We start from the raw sequence: 27,790 nt of genomic DNA, 5'->3' as shown, positions 1-27,790 counted from the left end.
CAATAGAATTTCTCAAGTCCCTCTGAAACCTTCAGCCAGCTAATAAGTTCCACGATAAACTCTTGCTTTGCTTACATGCTTGTTACAGCAGCAAGTGTGTCTTCCACGGCTCCTTTCTTTTTCTGCAAACTGTTTTCCTTATCTGACATCAGCCGGTCACATTTAGTTTGACACTCCCTCTCAAACACCAAAAAGAGAAACCAGTTTAACAGTGAAAATTTCCTAAGCAAAATTACATACAGTGGTTTTCCATTGTCAGTTCAAACAATATTTTTCAGAGTTCTAAGAAAGGCTAGCACATTACTCAAACGATGACTCATCTGAGACTGCTTATCTTTGAGGTTTCCGTTCAAAGTGTTTCAGTAAGATCTGATATAATACGAATCATCAAAATAGCATTATATTGGCCATATTACTACAGACTACAGAGCTCTCAAAACCGGAATAATTATTTTGCATATTCTGAACTATGAGGTTTGTTGGGTTGTTGTTGTCGTCATACTTTGAATATTTTGATACGCAAATAACATATGATCAGAATTAACATTAGTTGTTATCAGGGAAAATGTAAATGAAAATGTATTTTCTACTGTATACTACCACAGCTAATAACACATAGCTATAAAGCCACCTAATTCAAATGTAAGTGTAGCAGTTTTGTGTAAGTCCACTTCTTTCACACATCAGCATTTCCGCAAAGCAAAATGTGCAGGAAAACAGAAACAGGAAGTTGGTCAATGACAACAAGAGCCCAGACTAAGAGTGAAAGAAACATGGCCAAAAAAGGTCATTCTTTATAAGATGCAAAGTTTCCAATTTGTGCTCTATGTTTACTGAACTCTGTATTCGTCACATACCTGTTGTCTTTTCTTTTTCTTTTTTTAACTGAAGTATATTAAGCAAACATAACTAAAATGTCTCACCCCCGGGAATGTGGATTTTATCTCCTTTTTGATTTTTTACAATCCACCCCTTCAAGGCTAAAACATCTGTAGATCAAGCCTAATGACTGACAGTGTGACAGTGGGAGTGAAAAAGAGGGTACTCTCGGTGATTAGAAAGTGAGCAAAAATTAAGCCACTGTAAAACTGTCACAAACAACTACACAAATGTCCACATTTACAAAGCTTCAATAGCTGCTTTTATTGACAGGTGGAAGCCTTGCCCCACCCAATTCAAAATCACTGAACTCAGTCTCCCAACAGTGTTCTTGGTATTGCATAATATCTGTATGGCTTACCGGATGCTACAGAACATCCAAAAGGTGTGCGTTTCATCGTTTTTGAGTGAAACTGTAGTATGATCTACTATGGGCTAAGTCTGTTACTTGTGCCTGATGAACTCATGGAGTTTATGGGTGCAGCATGCTAACCCAGCATTGCTAATGTTAGCTGGTAGCTTGCTACTTCATCCTCTCATCCAAATAAGATTACTTCTGAGTCCAAAAATAAGCCACCATCATGGCAGCATGTATGCTAATCTTGAAGTTTCAGAATATGGAGCTGCAGTGGTTACAGCAAAATGTGCACCCGCTGGTTTTGTCTGTGTCTTGTCTTTGAATTATACAAATACATGGCATCTCACTGAGACTTGGACTTGATAAAGTGAGTCATTATTTTCTCCTGATTGTCAAAACACTGTTTTGGTTTTTGAACAATTTTGTGTTCTTTGGAAATGAATGAAAAATACACCAGGCCCTGGCCCTGCTAGTGATGTATAGTGTTTATTCCATTCTTACTACGATCACATAATTCAGCATTAACAGATTATATCCATCATCTGGACAGACAGGATCTGACAGAAGGCTTCACATTGCGATGATGAATACACTGGACAATACCTGTGTGTTAGTCACAAGGAAAACACAAACTTCCCGCCACGTTTATCACTCCCTCCGAGGAGCAGATCTAACTAATGCATGTCGTTAGGGAAACTTAACATAGACATACAAAATTAAAGTCACCAGAGATTTTTGGCTTAAAAAAATATCACAGCACAAAACAAGTCAAACAGTCTTTCTCAGTAGATTTAAATCAAAACTGAAACCTTACTTTTATTATGGTGCAGCAAAAACTACCCTGGAGAAAGAAGTAATGTTGTCACCTGTTTTGAATACAAGTAGGTGAAGAAGTTCCAGTGCTCTAGATAAGCAGCTGTTATATTCTTTTTTGCTTATGTAGGATCTGAGTAAGACTGCATTTCCTCATTACCCTGCCTTCTATTCAAAGTGTGGTGTTTTCCATTCAGCAAAAACGGGCTTTCCAAAAACTCTGACATGTCAACCTGTGGTTTTGAAAGGGGCAGTTTTGTGTCGAATCATCACCATCCTTTGACAGCTCATCCTGGCATATGTGCGAACATTAATATGACATTGTGTTGCTTAACATACATTTCTATTTTTAGATTTTTTATCTTCAAATGCCTGCAGGTGATTTGAACTCTAAAACCTGGCACCTTCAACAGACCAGGTTTTGCATTCCAAGAATATTTGCTTTTTCCAAGGGTTTCTACGCTGTCATTGAAAGTCATCTTAGAGAACAGGGTCATGTCCTTTATTTCTGCAAATTTAACTTTGCTTTTCTGGGAATTTGAAGGTTTTAATAACCAAGGAAAATTTTCCATTTTATATAAAATAACTATAAAATGTGGTAGTGTGGTGTGGTTTTGTAGTGTGGAGAGGAAACAAAAAAAAAGAACTGTTACTATAAACTACTGTACATTTTATATAATAACTTAGCTAAACTATCTGATATTCATGTTTTAATGACAACAGCTTTGTATGACTAACTGCAAGACCTGCCAATCAAGGCATTCACATCAATAACATACCTTTGTTAAAAAAAAAAAAATCCAGAGTAATCTGTTGTGTATTTAAAGCCTGATGGGTAGTGTGCATCTGATGCTACAAAAAGAAAAACATATCAAAGAGAAAAAAAGAGGAAAATGTGTCTAATTTAATGCCCTCCTTTAGTCAAAATGTCTTTAATATATTCTTTATGGCCCTGAAGAAGAAATGTACGCTATGCGTGGGCAAACATTTTACCTAAGACGCACTTTTACTCAGAAAGCTTTTTCCCCCCACTCTTAATCCTCTCAGATATAATCTGCTTCTTTTATTGTCCAAATGTATTAAAAACACTTTAGAAAGCCAGATTGTGGTAACATTTTGAAAGTTCAACATGATGTACATCATCCTGATGCCATAAATATGTATTAAAAATATATTTAACCCATAGTTTACTATTTATCCCCAATGAAAGGGCCACTTTAATTTAATTTAAATTACTTCTATCAGCAGTGACCCACAGTAGAAATGAGAACGGGTATCTGTCACCACAGATTTTATATTGATTATCTATGACAGAGCATGAAAAGGAGGAGCTGGGTTTACAAAGTGGCTTCTAGCTGTGCTGAAACTTAAATATGAGCCCTATAAGATATTTACCAGTGGGATGTATATCAGCTGATATACTGGGCTGTAGATGGTTCCTGCATGCCCCAAGCTCATTTTAACAGATCTGCCAAACAGTCTGAGGATGTAAATACTTTCTTAAGTAGATACTTAATATTAACGTAATGATTCTAAGATTATAACATAGTCCATCAGTCACTTTGTCCACCTATGGATTGCAGTTATATTTATTCTTTTCCTGGATAAGAAGCATGTTTTGAACTGTGACACTGTTTTAGTGTGTGTTTGCGCCTTTTTCATAATTTATTCTTCTCCGTAGACATCCTCCCGGCATGCCGTGCTTCTCGCGTGCTCCTCAGGGCCTTGGTCCTTTTGGGGTCCACCACTGCATAGTCCACACGTGTACGCTGGCCTCGTGCTTGATCCTCGCCGTCTCCAGCGTGCTCACTGCCCCCGGTTAAACCTTCTCCAGTGCAGCGTTTCTGGTTGCACAGACACACATTGAGAAAGATTTATATGATTTTTGGGAGTTTGGGTTTTTTGGGGATTTTTTTTAGATTATTTACTGGGAAAAAAGAAAGTAGTCCATTGGTGCCCTCTGGTGGTCAGACAAAATTATCACAGTCAAAATGTATTATTTATATCTCTGATGACAAATTATTAATTAAATAATGCATATGCTATATAGTATAACAGTAAAAGAAATAAAAGCACATTTAATTGAATGTTATGACTCGTGTGGAATGACAGAGTGAAACAGCAAGAGATGGTTTACCTGTCTGCTTGGTGTTGATTGTCCAGTGTGGAGGTCAAGGTCCAGGTACTCCACCTGCTTGTCATCTCTGGCTCGTCGTAACAAAGGGCTGCTGACTCCGCCCTCTGAAGCCCGGTGCATCATAAGTCTCAGAGACTGTAAACGGTAACGTAGAGAGTTTAGTAAAGGAGTTATGAAATCTAGAAAAAAGAAAAAAATGTTAAGAAATGATAGAGAGATGGAAGGTACTCACAATCAGGTATTAGAATATATTTCAAAGAAAGAAGGGAAACAAAGCCCCAAATAACAAAACATGAGCCAAATGTTTTCAATATAGGAAGAATAACAGATGAAGAAGAATAAATGGGGAAAAAGAAAGCAAGAATAGTTGAAACATTGTGAAAAAATGGAACAAAACAGGGGAGATGTGTGTGTTTTACCTGCTCGCCGGCGCTGAAACTGAGGCTAGAGGTCATCATTGCAACATAGCTGTCATCCGGGTCATCGGAATCAGAGGATGGTGAAGAGCTGTGAGCAGAGCTCAGCGTGACCGTCCGACGACTCGAGGGTCTGTCACACAAACACATAAATATAAAATGAATCTTACATGATGATTTAAGATTAGGTAGTTTTTGCTTTTAAAGCAAAACTTCATCTCAATTTTGCTGACTTATAGATTGTTGGTCAGACAAATCAATCAATATTTATTCTATTGATGGCTGAGTAAAGAAAACTTTTACTTTGTAGTTTTTACTACAGAGTAACTACTTACTGTTAATTAGTATTCATATCTACTGATTCTACTCCATTCTTCTTTTATTAACTTAAATTATGACATCTTGCTGTTGTAATATTATCTAAAAGTCCTTGTAGTAACCCTTATGCACCACAGGGTGGCAGTAGATTGCTGCCCAGCTATTAACACATCCTTCCTCTCTCTTACTCTGAAAGCGTTCCAGGCAGTAAATTTTTTGTGTTCTGTAGTTTTCTGTTGACCTTGCAGTAAAAGTGATCATGTCACGCAAACAAACATACCCACGGGTGAAGGTCCGTGTTACAGGCGAGCGCACTGGAGGGGGGACTTCCTGCCAGTCCTGCTGCACTGAAGAGATGTCTAGAGGAGCTGGTTTTACTGGGTGACAAAAGATGGGGAAAAAAGGGTGGCTTTACTTATTACAGTTTGAAATAATGTAAGGTTTAGTTCAAAGAGGGGCTGCTTGTTTTCAGGATATGAGAACAAGAAAACTGTATTTCCATTTGTCCTTGTTTTATATCTGTGATTAGAGCTGTTTAGTCAGCAGTAAAAAAGAAAAAGAGCATTGCATTGTTTGCTTTAAGCTTCGAGTTTGAAATATTTCACAGTTTAACATAAAAAAGTAAGACCTGAGGTCTGATTTTCTAAATAATTTCATAGTCTTCCTCAGTTGCTGAATCATTTCAAACCCCTTTTTTTCAGTTCAGCTGTTGAATTTGGGTGATTTGAGTGAAAACGTGTACTTCATTGTTTTATTGCTGTATTGATGGACTGAAAGCAGGCTGACGCAGTCCTGCAGGCTGAGAAAAAAAAAAACAAAGACAGATTGCCATCTAATGTGTGACCCAGCCAGCAGTCACATATATGAAGTTGACAGAAATGTTGCTTTTATCTGGACAAACCACTCTTTAAAAACAACTAAAAACTGTAAATGGTGCCAAAGCATCCTTGTAATACTTTTAATGTTGGCTTTTAATGTTTATTATTGTAATTAAAAACAGAATAAAGTTTTTATAGGAAGTAAAATCAGGTGGGGGATTTTTCCTTGCGTGTCCAGAAACAGTTTCCTGACTGTGAAGATTTTAAAATTTAATGTGAACGTTTCTATAAGCAGCAGCTGGTTCGTGTTGCTGTGTGTGTGTGTGTGGCTGTCGTGCTCTTGTAGTGCAGGCCTGCTGAGCAAAGTGGGAGCAGGTAAATAATTAAAACAAAATGAAATGACAGATATGGGGGGGGGGGGGGGGGGGGGGGAGTCACCACAGAGGAGAAACAGCCAAGTGTTTCAGGAACAGAAAGTTTAGGGTCGAAGTTTGAAAACTGTTTCATTTTATAAGTGGGTGTATTGTCTTCAAACCACAGTTTAAAAGAAAAAAATCTGTTGTCAGCACAAACAACAAAATGTGATTTTACAGAACAAGACAAGCTGAGTAAAAGCAAAAAGAGGAATCATGAAGTGGGAAGTAATTACAAGAAGCTCTGATGGAAAGCCCCTTTCACCAGTGTTTTTCATGGCTTCTAAGGTTCAGATGTTTTACTGCATTTACTTGCTTCAGTGGATGCATTATTCAGCCATATCATTTTAATATTGTCTTAAATATCAAGACAAAACTAAGTGTTGATGTAAATGTGTGTCATAGTTTGTACCTCTTGTTTTATTTGTCGGCTCCTCAGGAGTCTGGCTCTCATTTCTGTCCACCGGCTGATTGGCACAAACCCCTGCAGAGACACGCAACACCGCAAAACAGATGGCATTTACCAGTCAGTGCTGCAACAGCAACTCAGCTAATGCTACATTAATGCTTACTATGAACAGACAGAATCTGGTTTTTAAACTTTAGTTCATGTCCTTAGAAATATGCTTGTGGTTATTTAGGTGAATTTTACAAATCACTAAAATGCTTGAAAATACAAAATATTTTAAAGGGAACATTATTTAATTCAACGTAAGGAGTTTTTCTTTTTTTCTTTTTTTTCTTTTTTTTACATCAAGGCTCTGTTACAGCTTCCAGCTCTCGCAGTAGAATGATACTAAATATAACACAAAACTTAATTTCCCACTAAGTTTCCGCTAACCTCTCCGTTGTGGTTTCAGGTTGCGGTGGATCGGAGGGGGCACGGCTTCTTGTTCGCCTCCAGCAGAAGTGTTCATGGTATTTCTCCTGAGCGGCGGAGTGAGAGGAGCAAGGGGAGTCAGGGCGGAGTTACGGAAACCCATGTGCGCAGGGGGAGGCACCTGCCTCCCGAGAGATGCCATGTCAGTCATGACAGTGGTGGGGTGTGTAGGCAATGAAGATGTCAGAGGGGTCATAGGGACATAGTTGCCTTCTTGGAGCTGGGCAGAGGGGTCTGTGGGTGGAGGCACTCTGGAAGAAGAATAGAATTAATCAGAAATTAACGTTACTGAATTGTAAATTCCCTTCAGAGGGTTTCAAATGTCCCAGATGTTCTTTTCATCACAGCATTGGCTGTCATTAGGTTTATCAAATCAATCAAATTTATTGTCACGTCACATTACATTGGTACAGCACATGTGAGGGAAGTAGTTACTAATAGTTATAAGTAGTTCCTTACATGTGAGGTAATGTTAACTTGTGTTTTAGTCCAAAGATTAAAGGTGCCTTTTGTAACAACTCTCTGAAAATTTTGACTGATGTCAAGCCACCACCAGGGGTTAGTGTTTTATCAGCAGGTGTGTGTTTTTTCAGGTGTGTGTTTGCTTGGGAGGCTTTTATTTGTTTTTAGAAATATGAATGCAGTCATTATGACTTGCTTTGTTAAATAAAAGTTACATCAACTCCTTGCACCTTCAACTGTGTTCATCTTCATTTGATAGCTCTTCAGCACAATAACAAAGATGTTTTTGAAATATTGTCCTACCAGTATTTTTTTTTTCACATTAAGTTGTTTGTGTGTCTGTGCGTCTTTGATTGATAGTCTACTAAGGGCTCATGAACTATGTAAATGTGCCAGATTTGGCCAATTCATCCACTTGAGTACTACAAAGTAAGGGGCAGCCTATTAGAAGAAAGTGGGATTTCACGAAGTGGGATCTTAAAAAGACAGGAGCTAAAACAGCTTCATCGTGCAGATGACAATTTGAGAGGCTGATTTTAAGAAATAAATCTTTATTTTACATGTCGTAATTCTTACAGACCTGGGTGCAACCGGTGGCTCAGAGGTGGCAGCGCTCATGGGAACGTAATTTTCATCCACATCATCATCTTCAGAACAGACACTACCCAGAGGGACCATGCCTTTGTTAAACTGAGAAAGAACAGATCAAGAATGCAAGTGATTTTCATTGTAAAATTATAAATCCGTGATAAAACAGAATGAGATAAAAGACAGAATAGTCGTTCAAAGTTAACATTTATTTTATTTCGGAGGTTTCAACTTACAAAATAGCTGTTGAAGCTCTCACTGAACTCAAACATGCTTGCTCTGTCAGACAAAGACCGAGGGATGTAAAAAGAGTCGCTACCTGAAACAGAAAGTATAGAGACAAAATCCATGAGTAGCTCAATCCTCTGTTCAGTGATAACAGACAAACTTGTTTTGGCTTTCTATTTATTTGTTTCTTGCTTCTTTTTTTTGTTTGTTTGTTTGTTTTTTGTCTACAGATGTGAAAGTGAAAGTGATTTTCTTTCCAATGGCAAAGCTCTTCTAGTAAACTGCCAACTACTTGTATACCTTTGCAGATCGTAGACTTCTGCTGACACGCATTTACACAAACAGTATTTGTACAGTGGGTTTGACCAAATGTGAAACTGAATACGCATGGCAGGTAATCTAAGAAGGTAGGACAACCACATGCATGAAATAACAAGTCTGAGCTTGCATGAATCTATCTTAGATATACTTGAAAGCAGCTGTTTCTTTATGTTGGAAACTTCATAGAACTGGAAAGAGAAATGTGGCTAAAAAAAAACAAAAGAAAAGAAATCTCCTTGTGCTGTTGTTGGGCAAAGTTCACGTCTGATTAATGAATCAAATTATGGAGCAATCATGCACAAACAGTTTCAGCTGTGACGATGTAATCCCTCAGAACTGCTAGCTCTGCACAACAAAGCTTCTTAGCTCTGGATAATCTCCCTCAGGTACGAGGTTTAAAAATCTGATGGCAAACAGTGATTGCAGCCTCCTAAAAAGATTTAGCATTGAACTGAGTACAACATTAATGTGCATGAACTTGTCTCTGAATATTACTAAGTAGGCACAGCTGGTACCAGAAGGTGTTTTCATGTGAACCAGTTTGCATTAGTTTGCACCTTTTGTGGGATTATTACTCCGAATCTGACACTTTAAATTAATGACAAACGTAAAATTGTAAAAATGTTATTGGTTGGTTTTTTAGAAGTGTAGAAAAAAATGCTATCTGAATAAAATTCATGAAGAACAAGAACATTGTCTTCTGGTTTGAAAAATGAATCCAGTGACGTGCATTAAAGCTGCGTTATTTTTAATAACTAGCAGGGCAATTAGTCGTAAAACAGCCTGACTTGTTTGTTGAATTAAGGGAGGTCTATCTCTATCTCTCTGAATACAGCATTAAATTTATGTTCAACTGATGAAAAAAAAAGCATGAGATCACAAACGTGCAGTCTTCCGTAGGGTTTCAGTCATATCTACATCTCACTCCTCATATCAGGTTTCAAAACACCAAAAGTCTTCAAAGTGAGAGCCAGCAAATCCAGAAGTGACATCACAGTAACTTTGTTTAGAGCAACACATTTTAAAACTGTTTAGTTTTAAAAGTCAGCTACAATAAAACATAATGAAACCTGGATCATTACAAGTTTGCATAATGGCAATTTAAACAAAAAGATCTGAAGAACCAACTGAGAATTACCATCCAACGCTGTCAGTCTCCAGATTCATAAAGTCTCTTTTACGTCACAAGTTTCCTGCAGCAGCAATAAAACCTTAATGAACCTGCTGTGTAAAACCTACCCTGCTTTAAATTGCGGCCTAAGTTACATACAACTGATTAATATCCACTAAACATGGTACACATGGTAAAGCATTTTGGCAGCTAAATCAATGCCTTACACTGGCATTGATTTAGCTGAAGTTCTACAGCTAGAACTTATAGATTGGCTTAGCACAAGGACTATAAAATGTCAAAAACAGCTAGCCTGGTTGAATCCAAATGCAGCATGGAACACACCAGCCAGAATTCGACTTGTTTTGACAATAACCACATTTTTAGAGCTATTGTTATAGCCCGAACATGTGGATACCAGATAAGAGATAACTAGATCAAGACTTCTGCTGGTCACTGTATAAGACTGAAGAAAAAAAATGTTCGCATGAAAACTACCAGGTTCATTTTGTCTGTCTTTGGCTCTCTACAAAGACTAGGTACCCATGTGTAATCAATGCCAGCTCAAACTGACAGCTCAGTGGGACTCAGATTGCAGACAGACAGAAACATCTTCTTGTCTGTTATTTGCACATTATGCTTATTCATATTCAGGTGTTGTTTGTATTGATGTTAATCAAAATGCATCAACTGGCATCTCAAAGGTTCCTTAAAGAACTTCCTATATCTGATTTGTTGAATGTGTGAAAAATAAAAAATCAAATGAATGAAATGTTGGTTTTGGCATTGAAATCTGAAGGATTATTTGTTTGAATTATCAATGTCAGGACAGTATTGTCTCCTTACTTGTATGCATGCATCCTGGTGTAGTGACGGTGTTGCTCCTTGGCAGGTGTCCTCCTCCATCCACACTCTCATCCCTCCTCTCTGGCTCTGAGGCAGTTCGGGGGAGTGTGGCAAGCTTTGAGCTTTCTCCTTGGGCTGCAATGCCAGGAGGTTTTGGTGGGCGCGGAGGAGGAGTTGGGGTGGAGGCATGAAGCTCTGCTTGGGTTAGGGAGTCCACACTAGGAGTAGAAGATGGGCGGCGAGGGGGAGGCGGTTGTGAAGTGCATACTGGACGTGGGATCTGGTAAGCACTAGTGGTGGATGAGTGTGTGCTTGGATGCACATTGGAGTGCACGTTATCACTGAGAGGTATTGCTACTGGACGAAGGTGAAAATCCAGGGAGTGCTTTCTGGGATGCGGAGAGGGGTGACAGCGGGGTCTGCCAGCTCGATTCTGGGAGTCAGGGGTTGTGCTGGCATCTAAAGACTGGCTGAGAGGGCTCGACATTGCAGTGACTGTCCAAGGGACCACTCTAAAGCCAGAAGAAGAGGAGGAAGAGGAGTAGGATGGATTTGGAAGGCTGCTGGGGAGGAGGGAAGGAGAGGAAGAAGAAGAAGAAGAGGAGGAGGTTGCAGAGGGAGGCGGGTAGAGGTTGTCATTGTAGTCAGTTTCAAGAGATGTGGATGACCCTAAAGGAGCCCTACAAAAAGAAAGAGAGAGATATCCACAAAAAGACTTAAATAAAAACAGTTTATTTTTTTCTCCTTTTTTCCTTATGAAGTTGTATAGTTTATCTGTTTATTTTGGTCAAAAATAAAGACGAATAAAATAGAAAGGTCTTCTTTGCATTAATTTAGAAAAAAAAATTACTGTTGAATTTTCCCATCATAGTCAACTCAAGGCTTTGGGTTCAAACCTCAACAACTAAACGTGTCTGGAAAGATCAAAAATTTCCCAACTGAGGAGGAAAATAGGTTTTATTGTGCTGTTCTGAGGAACTCTCCCATGAAGTTTCATGAAGTCAACCTTTTTCCGTGGGTGTGATCCAAGATAAATCTCAAATCCCCTTTCTTAGAGTCAACACGTCTGAACCTGTAACTCTGGTAGTTTAGCTGATTTATCTTCAGCTGTTTCTCTTTAGTCTGAACTGGAGTGGAACTGGAGTCCGAGTGGAAAAGTTTTTTGCATTTTTAGGATTTTGTTTTGAGCAATAATATGACTAAAGCATAAACTAACTAGATATATTAAACAAAGCTTGCAGATCTGACAGGGTGTCTTTTATAATTCTGTTTTCTATCATTGTGTTTTTATTAGTTTTGTTAGAGTTTAAGTATAGATTCTGGACAAATTTTGGCATTTTAACTCAGTTTTTACAGAAACCGCAAATCTTTCTATGAGGTTAAAATTTTAGCAAAAAAAGGCTTCAGAAGACATCTAAAGTTAATTCGCTGCTCTGTTACCTTAAATGATATTGCTAACAACAGGATTTATTAACACATTAGGAAGTCTGAGTATACCTTCAAAGTTAAATAACTTAATTAATGCAAAAAGACTTCTGGGTGCATAGAAATCTTTGGGAAAATGGCCATAAGATCCCTTAATCTATGACCTTCAGTAGTTTCCTGATGAGTTTAGTGTCTCGATCGTGAGTTTCAAGTGATACTGAATGGAAGATCAACTTGTAGATTATGGTGCTAATGCACTGAAGTAGAAAAGGATGATAAAGCTGGGAATTTTTTACTCAGTTATTGACAAGTTATTTCGTGAGCAATGGCCCTCAATTGCACAATCATGTCCCCTCATACATTCATGATGTCTAGTTAGAAAACCCTAACAATATTGTAATTGTATACATACAATATACTATATATACAATATCCATCAGGTTTGTTTCAAGTGTTCTGTATCTCGGTTTTTCCATCCACTACATGTTGGAGATATTCCATCTATGACATGTTTGCTTATTTAATTAAAGTTAAATCTTCAGAAAAATATCTTCCTACGATATTTTAAAACTATCCTTAAAAGAGAATTAAATTGTTTACAGACAAATTCACCAGATAACCTTTACTAAGTAGTTGGCAATCATTTAGACTTAGGTGAAAAAAAAAATCTGGCCGTAACCTATAGTAACTTAATCTATCTTAATCGAGATGTAGAGTTTGCCAGGCATGGATTAACCCTGAGCCTCATAGAAAAAATGTTTGGTCTAAGACTAAGCTGGGAAAATGAGCTTTAAGACATTAATGACTAGGCTTTTTTTTGTCTTATTGTATCTTTGTGTTCATTTATTTACCTGATGTGACTCTGGCATTGTGATAACCACAGGTAATCCTCCTCTGAATTCCGGTCAGGCTCCATGTGCCGCACACTCACCGGGTCATATGGTGGTGGGACTAACCCTGTCATGGTAGAGATGGTGGTGGTGTGACTGACTGGGGTCATAGATGTTGCAGAGGTGGAGGAGGAGACAAGAGGTCTTTCTGGAACTGTACAATGAAAGAAAATAAATCAGCTAATTCAGGAATTAAAAACCTTATAGACAATCTGTTTAAAGATCCCAAAGCTCAGCCTGTATTTGTCATGTCAGTTTATTAGGCACGCCACTTCAATACTTTTAATGCATATTTTACCAGCAGTTTGTTATTCTTCCTGTTGTACTGAAGTGCATTTTATTGAAATGTTACCAATATATTTATTATTTATATGTTATATATTAACATACATTTTGTTGATTATCTGAACAAAACATTGGAAAACCTTAATAAACTGCAGTGTGGTGCAGTATTGATGATGCAAAAACTATATTGGCATTACTGTGTTTGATTGCATTACAATAGATGTTTAGTAAAGCGGTGACTTACTTTATGTGTGAATTTACAGAAGCTCTTTTACATGTTTTTTTCTATAACTTTAATCCTAAAGAGATCTATGTTAATTACAAAGAAACCATTGATTTTACAGTAAACATATGGAAAAAAATAACTGATTTGTTGCATTGTATCATATCAAATTTATATCAAAAAATCAAATCAATCAAATTTATATTTGTTATATCAAATTTATTCAGAATATGAAACCTCTGATGAAACATCCATGTATTATAAACACAAATAAGAGTGTTTAACTCAAAGGATCCATTTCACGTGTGAACACAAAGTTCAAATGTACAAGGGAAAGCTGCTATACATAACAATATCATAATATTTATATTGTTTAAATGTATCGCTGTACAGGTCTGAGTCAATGGCAGCCACAATCGTGAAGGCATACTTGTCTATTTTTCTTTATGCATGTTCTCTCCTCCTCCTACTTTTCACACTGACTCAACCACAGCCCACGCAGGCAAACATCCACTTCAAATGCAAAACAAGAAAGGTACATGGAGCATTTTTCACTTGTCTAATAATTGGATATCTAGCATACCATCATCAGTAGGGTTGAAGCCACAGAGCAGGCAGATGGATGTCACCCAGCGGTTCATGTCCTCTTCAGACTCGGCCACCAAGTACCAGATCCTCTCTTCTGTCCTGAGGTCAAAAACAAAGCTGCTCTCTAGCTCCTTTTTTGTGAAAGAAAGGCCAGCATCCACCTGACGGAGAGGCAGAAATGGAGCAGACTTGTTACTGTCAAACAGTCAAGCAACCCTTAGGATTTATTAAGTGTAAGTGTTTACATAGTTGAGTATCTATGTACATAATATACACAGATTCAATTGGCATCTAACAAACAAAAAGAGTCTGAAAGAAAAAAAAAACACTTATGAGATGTGATCATAAAGTTCCCCGTGTCTCTCAAAAAGTGAAAAATCATACCTAATTTAAATTTGGTCTACCTTCCCCTATGGGCCGTCGAGTCCCCACACACATGCTATGTTTGGATTGCATCTTAGAAGACACTCAGGCATGCGGATTTGTGATTTCAAACTTTCCCAGAAAGAAAATATCACAGTCGTGTAAAAGTAATTCAACCGTTATGCTAATGATCACTGGCCCAACAGCAGTTTTTAATCAAAGTGTCCCCAATGTCCAGACCTGAATTGATTGCACCAGGTCAGGAACACGACAATGATCTATTTTCTGACAATCTCAAGGTTGTGCGCCAAGAATTCGTCCCCTGTGGACAGACTATCAAAGTTCGACTTTACTGCAATGTTCCGATGTGTCAAAGGAAGGTCATTCAGCAGAAACCACCTTAGATAAATCACATTTTATGCTGCACACAAGACATGTGTGGCCATGCCAACACAATCTTCAGTCAGTTTGAACTCTACACATGCTATATCACTTTTTTTTTTTTTTATTATTACCAAACCAATGTTAGTGTTGCGACACTCACAGTGTGTAAGTGATTCGGTGTAATCTAATAATTAGTAGTTCTGTGCTACAAGTCTTGCACTGCTCAAAGAAAGAAACTTGAAAAGAAGATCAAAGTTGAAATAAGAGTTACTTTCTCTTTTCTCATGAAGAAAATTCAGGAACTGATTTTATTACCACAATCTGTGTTGCCACACTCTCTCTTTATTTTGCAAATAAGATCATATTTTAAAAAAAAAATGTTTAAAAACATAAATACAACATTAGGTGAGATAGTAATATATCTGTCATCTCACCTGTTCGCACAGATTCAGATTGATGCTCCTGATTGGCCGACGGGAATGCGGGTTCTTGTAGTATTGCAGAACGTCCGGCTCTCCGCTCAGTCGACCGCTTCGCAGCACAAACCAGCGCCTCTTCCAGGCCTAGAGAGAGTAAAAGATTTATTACTAAAAAAAAGTTTTTATGTGTAAAAATAATCTCAGGACAAGATGCAAGCACTCAACCCCTGTGTGCCAACTGCTGAGATCTTTTTGAGACTTTTACTTTGGACTTTGAACTTCAGTCTTCTTCCTGAGCGGGTTATTGATTATATGAAGTTTGTTTTTTTTCTGTCCTTCTTCCGTTACACAAACTCTTTAAACGCAATACTGTTGTCTTCCTCCATGTCCTAAGTTTTACACTTCAGTGAATTTGAATGTTAACTAAACATCGCACACACGCCTACGTCCACTGAACTGCTAAATGTTTGACACTTGTCTCCGGTCGTTTGGCATCAGGTGTTGGGCATTACAGGTAGGGTCTATCTCCAACAAATGATCCACAGGAAGACATCTCATACTTCAGACATGACTCACAACCAGTGCGTGTGTGTGTTTGTGCCATTAGTGTGTAGGCAGAGTGTGAAAGAGAAGTCATGATATTTTTTTAAAGGTGTGAAGCAGAGCATAAATAAGGATTTAAATTTCATAACAGTACGTGGACACGTGCATGCACAGTTTCACTTTCAGAGCTCAGGTTTTCAGTTTAAAGAAACCTGAGATTTTTCTTACAAAGGTTGAACAAATACCATTTAAAACACAGGAACAAGTTTTATGCTTCTGTTTACAAGGTTGAATACAGTATGTGTGTGTGTGTATGTTTTTGTGTTGGTCCGACAAGCTAAATCCATCCTTTCTGATCCTCATGAACTATTTCTCAACAAAATAAAATGGACTCCTCGGGCCTGAGCCTCAGCGGGCGAGTTTATGTGTTTGTGTGCTTGTCTGATCAAAGCGCACAGTAATGAATGGCAAAACACATTTCACCCTTTTTTTCTTCAAACCCAGACAGGAAAAGGAAATAGCTGAACAGGAAATGCCGGTGGGAGATGGCAGTATGAGCATGTGTTTATTCACTGTCTCCCTCGATCTGTTTGATGATCTGCTGGGTGCTGGGGAGATAAAAGCAGCAACATGGCAGAACTAGTATGAAAATACTTTTTGATTCTTTCTAATTAAAGTAACAGGAACAAGCTGCAGCGGACTGGATCACCAGCATGGCCTGCAAAATCCTTTTTAAGTGCCTGGTAACACAGGCTATTACTAGAATAAGTCATGATGGAGCAACCGGATTAAGCAACACACTAGTTTTAAAGGGATAAAAAGATAGTCAAATTTTAATGTTGTTATTATGCACTAAGTACTTCTTTTACAACCTGACATGCAAACCAGATTTAGTTCAACATTTTACGGAAATGTTTGTTTGTCAAACTAAATTGGTGTTCAGTTTGGACTTGATTTTATGTACTGATTCATTGGGTTTCTTTATGTTTTTAATTTAAAATAATTAATATATTAAATAATATAATTATAGTAAAATACTGTGATTTACGACCCTTAATAAACACTTGATCATTAGTTTCATGTGGTTCTGAAAAAATAAAAAAAAAGATGTTAGGCTTGTAAATTATGATCATCATTGGCCTTCAATTTTGTCAGGTGGTCCTGAGCACTTTTGAAGTCTTGTTAGAGAACCCATTTATTTTTTATGTACAGTCTATGGTTTTGTTATACAAGTTGATAACTTATTTTGCCTACCAAGTTATTGTATTTCTTTAGGCTTTTTATTTAAAACAATATCTTAATTAGAAGAAAAAACTCACTTCATTATTGTCTTCATATTCATGAATTTTTTTCAGTGGCCAAAAATGTGTGTTTGGTGTTTTGTTTTATTTTAAAGATGTGACTCTCAATAATCAGATACCAAAGTATAAAAAATACTATTCTTATTCCAGTTTGTGAAATACTGTTTTCTTTTTTAATTTTGCTTTGTTTTTTTTTTCACAGTCTCCTGACATCACAGAAATGAATAAAGGTTTTCCTTTGGTATTACTGCCTTGACTCACTGACAATTTGATGTCCCGTAGTAATGGTCCTTTTTTGAAGGTTGGAAAAGTCAGCAGGTTGTTTGTCAACATGCATTTCTACTTACTTATTGCTCTAGTATATCCTTGTATTTGTGTATGCCTACAAACACCCTCTTTTTTCTTGCATCCACTGGGTCAGCTGAACTTTGATTTACCCCACATCATGCCTGCCACGCAGTGACAGGTCTAGGGCATCATTCATTTTGCTTTCTTCTGTTCCACAGTACAAGAGATAAGACTGTCTCCATGTCTTTGTAAGGTTTTACAAATATGAGATTTTTTTCTTCTTAATAAAAGGAAATCTATCGTGCTCATTTCTAAATTATTATTTTTTATTCTTGTACTCTAGAGTAGGTTTGCATGGTTCCAAGCTCAAAACAATTCTTATTTATCCCTTCATCTTTAAGCCAACTTTCTTCAGATTGGCTGCTGACCAGAAGAAAAAAAAAGCTTGAATGGCGGTGGGCGGGACTTTTTGCTCACAGTCCCAGCTGTGTGGCTAAGATGACCATATTAGGGATGCATGCTACTATGCTAAGGCTACTATACTAAGGCCAAGAGTAGGAAAGTAACATGTCTAAGACCAACATTTAGAGCAGTCTGAAACATCTGTTCTTCACTCACATAGATTACTTTCCACATTTGCTGATTTCACAATTTGGACAGTCCATTCATCGTCCTCTTAGTTGCTGATCTGATGAAAAAGATCAAATTTTAAGCACAATGGCAACTGATTATACATTTCCTCACATATTTTATTTATTTGGAGCTGTACTTCTACTTTACTATCATCACCAAGACAGTGGTCAGAACAGCTTAGACACACTAGCAAACAATTACTGATATTCTTTGTGCCAGTTTATACTTTTGTTCCTATATTTAAGATCCCAAGTGTAACCTCTATGGACAACATTTATTCTGAAACATTTATAGCATTACCTTTGATCTGTGTTTGCTGCCTATGTCCACTGTGCACTGTGCATTTCCTCTCTATCACCCACAGCTCCCATGCAGCGGCCTTATATCCACCTAAAGTAATAAAGATAACCTCTTTTCCTTTAACAGCTTCTTTCCTCCTCTCCTTTCATTTGGTTTCTTTCATTGACCTTTGACCTCAGCAGGAAAAGGGCACAATGGATCTAAAATAACACTTCCTCCATCCTGTCTCCAAGCCAAAATTAACACCAGACCTGAATAACAATATTCATGCTGTTCAGTTCCTCATCTTCTCATCTGTAATCCCTAATCTTCTCATTCCTTTTAGTGCTGAGCTCTCATAACTGCAAACATGTGACTTTAAAACACTTTCAGTTTGTTTGCAGTCACTTGCAGACAGTTTCATTTATGAAAAACTGAAAAAAAAAACCTGACTAAATTATTCTAAAATGCTTTATTTCAACGTAAACAAAAATTAGATGAATAATATTTTAAACATGGCTGTAAATGAATATGGCTAAGAAGCTAGGCTCCTCAGTTTCCTTCATAGATTTTAGAGGCTTTAAATGGAATCAAATTTGCGTCCTTTTTTAAAATCTATCTAGCTTGGTGTCATTTGCCCAATTTTGGAGATGTCTGCTTTCTTTTAAATATAATAGAACTAAATTACATGTAAAACATCAGCAGCAACACTTCTTACCACAAATCAGACCCAGTTCCTCAAAAATATATTTTACAAAACTTCTAGAGAACAGTTTCATGAAGGAAATGTTTTCTTTCTCCTGAACTGCACATTTTAACTGTATGACTGTACAGAAGAAAGTGTACATCTACAACCCACTAATAGAGGTCCTGGCTTATGATTCGTGTAACAGGACTGGTGGCCCCGCTTTCATGCACTGTCCCTTTCTATGATGCAATGTTAGGAAGCTTCAAGTTTCTTTTGACTGGCAGATTTAGACAAATTGTCTCTGAAAGTATTTGAATTTGATGTTTGGGGGTAAACAGTTCATTTCAAGATATGATGAAATAAGATTATTTTGTGTTATGGAAGTGAAACAGTAGGTACCAGGATGGATCAATGACTTTGACCAATAGCAACTTCATTCTATTAGTTGTTCAGAATTTCATCAGATGGTCTTTGGAGCGTCACGCTGGGAAGAAGTTAAAGCTTAGATTGCAAAGAAAACATTACAAGAGATAATTTGGGGGTAATTTTCCTGTTTATGTTTGCTTTCTAATCCAGATAAATATGCCTTAACTGTATTTCAGTGTGGTCCTTTTCGTCACTCATTGGCTTCGTTTTTTAGTGGCACTTGTCACCCATGTCCAGTGTTGGGCAAGTTACTTTGAAAAAGTAATTAATTCTTCAAAAAAGTAACTGAGTTAGTAACTGAATTACAAGATTCTAAAAATAATTAATTACTTGAAAAGTAACTATTACGTTACTTTAAAAAAATGTTTAACCCTCTGGGGTCCAGGGTATAATTGGCCATTTTTAACTACTTTTGATTTTCCCTCCACATTTTACCTTTAAACACTATTTACTTTGCTTTGTTTGGTATCTTCCTTTTCAGCACAACCTCACGTGTCTGAATTTACAGTCATGTTTTCATTTTGATATACTGTATTAACACAATTGATCTAAAATCAGACAAAAAACATAAAATCAGAGTAGAAAATGTTATATTTTTTACTGTAACAACCACAAACATGTTTAATGAATCATATTTCATAACTTTAAATGCAAATATAAATTGTCAATTTTAAAATTATATGCACAAGTTTTGCAAACAGCAAAGTTATTTGCAGCCATTTACCTTTTACCCTTTTTTTAAATAACCATTTCACACTATTTACATAACAATCAGGTGTTCTGCATGCAATAAGATGCCACACAAATTATTTGTGCCACTCCAAAAAAATATAATTTCTGTCCACTATAAAGGAGAACATCACAGCCTGATACCTGCAGGTCTGACAGCAGCAGGTGTATCACTCCTGTTTTCTACCTGGAGACAGCAGTTGCCTCATTGTTCTGACACACGACACAAAACTATCCACAACACTACACACTAACTACACAAGACAACACATGAACTACACACTCCAAACACGCTAAACGTCACAAATCTCTCACATCTTAAGACTCGCTCTCTTTTTTTCTGCTGTCTTTCTTTCTCTCTCTCTCTCTCTCTCTCACCGTCACTCCTAAAACTTCTCCCTCTTCCTAAACAACCAAATGTCATGTTGCCATATCATTTTTGATTGGTCGACATGGTGCATTTTTCCACCAACACAAAAGGGCTGTTTTTTGTTTTGTTTTGGTCATAGGCAGAGAGTGCTTGCTAGCGCTGTCCTCAGACAGTAAACGTGATGAAACTATTCAGGAAAAAACGTATATATTGTTTATCATGACTCTGGTTTTACGTGGCCTATCAACACAATTTAAAAACTGGTATATATCACCTTGTTGCTTTGTCATCTTGAAGTGGTCATGTGATTGGCTTACCACGACTACTTTATTCTTCCTCAGCCAAACAGCAGCACTCATGCGATTGTTTTGCCCCCTAGCTACACTTCTTATGCCAAAAATAAATCGTCAGCCAGAAAGTGATTGCCGTCTGCGAGAGCACATGCAGCTGCTTAACCCTTTAGAGCCGAGCGTAGCGCCCCCGCTACAATTTGCGTATCTATTTTTAAATCCCTGTATCACTGCAACCACGTAAGCTAGCGCAATAATTTTTTTTGCATATGAAACCGGAGAAGTTGTACTTACATCTTATGCCATCAGCTTGTCCTAGGTCACAGTTTTCTTCCACATATAGCTTTGCAAAAACTGCATAAAAAGCGCTTGCAGCAACAAAAACATAATATTCCAGAAACACGCTTTGCCGATCCGATCAGCTGTTCATAACACTTCCTACTTGGAATAGACGTCAGCGCGAACTTTCGCATGTCCGCCATTACCTGCCCGAAACCGGAAGTGACGTCATTTTCGCGGAAATGTAGTTTTTTTTACTGTCAGGGCCTCAGAGCCTATACTGGTGTTTTTAAAAGTTATCTTTGACTTTATGACTTTCTGTGTCGTTTCTGGGATGCTTAGAACTCAAATTGCACTGCTGGAAATAGTTTATTTTGATGCATATGCTGCTTTTTTGCAAATTTGCACTATAATATTTATTTTCGTTTTTCCTGCAGTATATAAAAATTGGTGTATTTCAAAAGTAAAACTATGAAGACACTTCAAATAAATTTCCTGTGGTGGGAAACTAGTTTGTGCAACTTTTTTGTATTTACAGTTTTGAGGGATAAGCCTCTTAAATTTCTCTAACTAGAAATATATGTTAAAAAAACAAAAACAATTTTCAATTTTTTTGTAGTTTATTGCACTTTTTTGCAATTTATGTAATTACTATGCACTTAATGCATACATATTATTAAAATTTGGGCTGTAATGGTTGTATTGATGTATATCATCTTGAAATGCTCCCAAAATTGGCACTACAGCATGTAAAAATATAATATAAGCTCTGGCGGACTTGGTTCTATGGTAGGTCTTAAAGGGTTAAAGCTGTAGCGCCCAGATTACTTACAGCTACTTCCATGCAACTGATATAAGATGCGGTAAGCTGAACACTGCTTCAACCGTCTGTTTGTTGACAAATAGTAACGAGACCGTACCGCATTTTCTTGTTAGTAACGGCAACGGCGTTGTAACCAGAGATGGGCTGTAATCTGAGTGCGCTACGACGTAATGGGAAAATCACAGAGAAACTCGCAGATTCTTCCACTGACCGCTGCGGCACACCTGCACCAGGACAAACCTCCGCCTACCCCACTCCTGCTGTACAGGTGAAAACAGAGCAACAGGACCGCTAGTCTTTGATTTTATTTATTTTCTGCTGTGTTTCACTTGCATCTATTTGAAAGAGTGAGTGTAAACACACAAAAAAAATATATTTTATGTGCTGGAATGTGCAGATAGGTTTTAATGTTAAACAAATTTCTTACAGTCAGAGAATGTTGCATATAATTAAATTTTTGCTTGATGCACAAAGTTAAAAGATTAAAACTAATAAAACAAGTTTTAAAAAGAGACTTATCCATTTGATTACATTTTGTATGATGGATTATGCAGAAAAAGTAGAACTGGGCTGAAAAGTAATCAGTAATTAGTTACTGATTACTTTTTTCAAGTAACTTGACCAACACTGGTTGTAACGACAGAAATAGTAATTAGTTAGATTACTTGTTACTGAAAAAAGTGACGCCATTGGTAACGCCGTTACTTGTAACGCCGTTATTCCCATCACTGCCCATGTCATTCCCAGATCTCAATATTACTAGCAGAACCAACAAGGAGAAAAGAAAGAAATTAGAATTGCCCCGGAGAGCATGTCCTCAGCTAAGGTCAACGCCCCATCTCACAGCTGTAAACACAGTGATTCAGATCTGCTTCCAAATAAAACAGTTCCTCCTTTGCCCATTTAAAGCCTAAAGTTTCATACACTGAACAAATGTTAGGTATAGGACCCAAATTAGAGTGAAACAGAATTAGCTTTTTTATGTGGCTTTGCTGTATTTCATTTAAGTCATAGGTTAAGAGTTTTTCAACTTGGAAAACTGAAATCATGAATAACTCTAGGGCTCTCGAGGTGAAATGTAACATTTCAGGTGCACCATGGCTGACTGATCTTGTAGCATCCAGCTGTGCATTAATCGGATGCAACCGCATAATGGAGTGGAATAAATGTCAAATATAAGAGCCATTCACACCAGCAAATTAGATAGATCATTGTATCCCATTATCCTACCGAGTGCCATAAATGCTACACACTTTACAGGCTGTGGCTAAGTAACGTTCAACTCTGTGGGTGCTGCTGAGTGGTGTTCGAGCATCTGTGGTGCTGGGACGCATGAAATCAGAGCTCTTCATTCAAACCTTTTCAAGGCTAGGTTTTGAACTTGTCTGTAGAGCACCATTGCTCTGATGGAGAGCAGGACTTTTGGAGGTATCCACACTGTGATATATATCCAAGAGAGGGCCTCTGCAGAGCCAACTCTTTCTTCAACTGTGTTTGACCTTCTGTGTGTGTGTATGTGTAAAACATGTGTTATTGTACTCAAGGTTTCAAAATTTACCTCATCATTATCCCTGGTTTGCTTCCAGAGTGTGTGTTTGTTTGTGTGTGTGTGTGTGTGTGTTCGTGTGTTTTCAAATCTTCTAAATCTTCAGGGAGGCCCTCATCTTCCAACCAGGCATAGCTGAGTGTAATTGGTTTATTACATAACGCACACACAGCTTTCAACAGAGCAGGGAGTGTGTGACGAAGTACACTCCATGAACTTTACACACTATACATGAACACACACACACAAACTGTCTGCTTCTGCCATTATAGGGGACTGTGTGTGTTTGTGTGCTTAAGTGTGAGTGTGTTGATATTAGAGGCACAGCTGGCCATGCAGCGCGTCTATGCACACATTTCATTGTATATACCATCATGACTGAATATATACACAGATTCAACAATGGTCTGTCTGTTTGGAGCAACTTTCTTTTTCTTGCCGTCTCGCCTCTCTGCGTCTTCGTCTCTTGTCTTCTTTTCCCTTTTCCTCCAGCTCTTCTTCTTTGATTCCAGTGGATTTGCACGGTCTCCTTCATTTTAAACAAGCAGTAAGAAAGTGCAACTCCAGCACTCCACTTTCTTTGAAATCTGATTGTTCCCTCCTAAAAAACGTTCCCTGCTGCGATGGGTCTACTGATGTCAGCTAAGAAGAATTAAATTGAAGTCTGCCTAATTAGTGCTGGCACAGTTTCTCTGTGCTTTTCGCCGGCCTTTTGGTGATGCTCTGTTTCAGCTATTTCTTTAGAGGGCCCGTGTTCTCACGTAAAAAGTTGCTGGTTCAAATCTGGAAATTGTTCAGCTTTCCCTGAGCAGTTCTGGTATTGAAGGCAGCTTCACTTCCTATCACTTTTTCTTCTGACCTATTTTTTTAATCCTTCACTTTCCGTGCACACACACAAAGACAGAGAGAGAGAGAGTGGGGGCAGGAGGAAAGGAAAGCATGTGATAATAGGAGAGGAAGAGAGAGCACAAGAATGAAAGAGAAACACAGAGAGAGGCACACCAAACATTTTTTTAGAAATGGAAAGAATAAAACATCAAGGGGAAATATGGAAAGGAGAGATGAGATTAGCTCAGCTCACTGGTAAGGCATGCCAAATATGTGGTGCATGCATGTGATCCTAACTGCCTAAGCTGCTTCTTTACTGGAAGCCAGTGGTGCAACTGGACACACCAACTTGTATGAATTCATGAATCCATCCTTCCACTTATTCTACATAGTGAAGGAGAATACAGGAAAAAAACAAACTGGTCCAAGTCTCTGGTATTCATTACAGGCACAGTGCCAGGTTGTCAGGTTTGGGATTTGAAAAATGCTAAATAACATTTTTGTGGCTTACATGTAACTGGAAACAGTTGTTCCTTTTGACAGCAGCTAGAACTGTACACTTTGTTCATTTTACATGTTTATCAGATTACAAGTTACATTGCAGCAATTTTGTAGCTCATCTTTAAGTTAGTTATGTTTCTAATGACAAGTTGTATAACAGTTAGTTTGTAGGACTAATATATCAGCTAAAGATCAGCCTTGTTGACTGAGTTTTATCTGTTTTAAATAAACTTTATTAATACCAGTGGCTGGTATTTATCTGTGTCACATCTTTGTTTTTGTTTTTTCAAAGATAATGGGATTAATGATGAACATTTTTGGCTTTATTCATGTAAAAATGTATGCATTTTACATGAATTCATAGAGAAAGGACTCACAAATAAATTGACTTACAATATAATTCAAATACAAGACAGCTACAGATTTCACTTTAAGGATATTGACTGCTGTGCTAGCTCTAATTAAAAGTCTGCATGTTTACTGAAATAAACAAACAGCTAGCTTGCACGCTAATATGCTAACTGTAGTAAAAATATTGTAGCTGTGCTAAAAATATAGTATACAATCGAGCTGTTTTTCCTTTTCTCTAGATTTAGCTTGTGTATTAGCTGTATTCTGAATGGGGTCAAATAAATAATGTGTGAATTCTCATTTTTTAGAAATATAAATTCATCCATTCATTTATTTTCTTAACTGCAGATCCAGTTCACGGTCATGGTGGTGATGGAGCCTATCTCAGCTGTCTTAATGCGAAGGATGGTGTAAACCATAGACAGTTTTGTAGAATTACAAATTCTCTGTATTTTATAATGTGGTAGTACAAAGTCAAGTAGCATTACAGTGTTGCTTCCTGTCTAGTTGACAGCTGTGTTAGGATGGATGTTTTTTATTGTTTTATAATCAAGAGTGTGTAACTGTAGGAAATGACTCACTGTGTAAACACTGATGAAACTGAGACGAATCTTTAAACTTAATTAAATGCTACAGAGACAAACCTCCATGAACAGTTGGTAATACTTCTGCAGTTGTACTCCTGATTACAAATCTTTGTACAGCTTTAGGATACTTTATATATCCACACTGGACATCACAAAGATGAGTCATATATATAAACAGAACATATGCACAGTTTTTTTGTGTGTTTCATTTTTTAAAAATGTTTCAAATTCAAATAAAATACTCACATAGCGCCTCAGTTTTTTCTCTGGGGGTGACTTTCTCAGCCACCCTTCACACACTACGTCCCCTGCTCCGCTCATCCCGATGCCAACAAAAATGGCTCCAGCAGCGCTTCTTTAATTATCAGTTAATCAATCAGATGGACCTCATTTGATCAGGATGCTAATAATGTGTCAAAGCAGGCAACCATTTAGTTGATCACCATGAATTTCCAACAGTCAAGTACATTTGACCAATCAAATGTCACATAGGTTAATTAATCCTTTCAGTAAGTCTTCTTTTTTGTTAACAATGAATAGTTCCAACCAGATTCGAGATCAGCTGATTTGGCTTTAAATCGGTAAACAAGGCATCCAAGCTTCACACCAGTCTGAGATCCAGTCAGTTGATCTGTACATGTGCAGGTCAGGCTTCCACTTGTCAATCAGACTTTTAATAAGTTAAGGTTTCCAGTCTGTTTTTAAGTAAAATCCTGCTGTAATAAATCAGTTGAGCAGTTTCTATCCACACATGGAAGAGCTTCTGTTCACCCATCGACGCCTGAGTCACACCTCCTTTTGAGAAACCTTCAACTTCCCAGCAGTCACTCTTCCCTCCCTCCTCCCTCCTTTCTCTCACTCTCTCGCTTTTTGTGGTTGTGCGATCACTGAACACAATGCCTCAGCTCGGACATTCCTGCTCTCCTCTCCACCCACTTTTCCCTCCTCCTCCTCCTCACTCCTCCCATTCTCCTCCTGCTCCGTGTAACAGGAAACTCCCCCTGTGGATGCAGCTTTTTTTGGAAAATGTGCGAGGGAAAAGAATGATGTCTACTTTAAAATAAAGTGAACATGGTATGGACATAAGTTGAATAAACTGATGGATAAATTAGATTTCTAAATATAATAAGCATGAGTATGGGTCTACTATGACAGACTAGACCTTTGATATCAACAAAAGAAAACGTGTTCAACAAAACAAGAAAAAAAATGTCTTTCCTCCAACAGCATCTATTTGTTTCTTTTAAATTTCTACTTAAAAAAAGATGCACACATTCAGTAACAGCTCAACAGCCATTATGAACAACCTTGGGGTCTATTGATGATTATCTCTTAATCCATGTACCTTGGTATCTCCAGGTATCTTGTGAAAGATACCTGGAGTGTGAAAAGAGCACTGAAAGTTGTTTAAGGTTTAGGCTCAACCCTAAGTTGATCAGTTTCCAGAGTTCCAAGTACACTTCTTTAAAATATATTATTTTGGTAAAAGGGAGGCTACAGCACCCTCCAGTGCTGAAAGACTCAAACCATCTAAATAGTAGATGAAGTCCACTTTCTTCAGTTTCTTCTCTTGTGAAATTGTCAAAAGTAAGATTGTGTCATCAATAATAAATTAATACTAAATAAAATGTATTGGTCGGTAAAATGACTAATTTTAATTTTAATTAATTCCGATTCTCCACTCCAAGCCTTAAACATAACAATCAGATTGAACCCCTTAATAACTTAAACTTAATAAACTTCTTCTATAGTTATTATTTTTTTTATAATTGAACTGTTTTCAAATCAAAACCTACACATAAATTGATTTATTGTCAATATTATCTGTATATGTTGCTCATTTATTTATTCCTTTCTTATATTGCAGTTGAAGTACATGTATTTCTGTTAATAGTAATTTGCTTGACATAAAAAACAAACAGAAGCTTTATATTTAAAAACAAAATGGCACAGACAATTTTCCAAAAGTTGATTCTGTTCATCTGGACGTAGCATTTTCAGTGGGAGAAACATTTCGTCACTCATCCAAGTGACTTCTTCAGTCTCAGCTAACTGCAGGTCTTTTAAACAGTACATTTATGGCATTATTTTTGTGCCACTATTCTGAGCGCACGTAAAAAACAAAAAATTGAGCGCACGTAAAAAAAGTTTGCAGCTGCAAGT

General features: G+C 37.5%; 1 protein-coding gene across 1 annotated transcript; it reads right to left on the bottom strand.

The window, feature by feature from the left end:
- Nucleotides 1-1,708: 1,708 nt before the first annotated feature.
- On the bottom strand, nt 1,709-26,499 carry LOC134624535 (GRB2-associated-binding protein 1-like). Its single transcript, XM_063469533.1, has 13 exons — nt 25,874-26,499; nt 15,181-15,309; nt 13,995-14,160; nt 12,865-13,057; nt 10,589-11,268; nt 8,319-8,401; nt 8,075-8,184; nt 6,994-7,283; nt 6,565-6,636; nt 5,202-5,298; nt 4,607-4,736; nt 4,188-4,322; nt 1,709-3,894 (listed from the first exon to the last, which is right to left on the bottom strand). The coding sequence occupies exons 1-13, from the start codon at nt 25,946-25,948 to the stop codon at nt 3,709-3,711; spliced, it is 2,346 nt and encodes a 781-aa protein (XP_063325603.1). The 5' UTR covers nt 25,949-26,499; the 3' UTR covers nt 1,709-3,708.
- Between the last annotated feature and the right edge of the window lie 1,291 nt (nt 26,500-27,790).

Source organism: Pelmatolapia mariae, linkage group LG3_W (genome assembly GCF_036321145.2).
Source record: "Pelmatolapia mariae isolate MD_Pm_ZW linkage group LG3_W, Pm_UMD_F_2, whole genome shotgun sequence".
In the NCBI taxonomy this organism is placed as follows: Eukaryota; Metazoa; Chordata; class Actinopteri; order Cichliformes; family Cichlidae; genus Pelmatolapia; species Pelmatolapia mariae.
The sequence above is the reverse complement of the archived record's forward strand: the minus strand, read 5'-3'. Positions and strand labels throughout refer to the sequence as shown.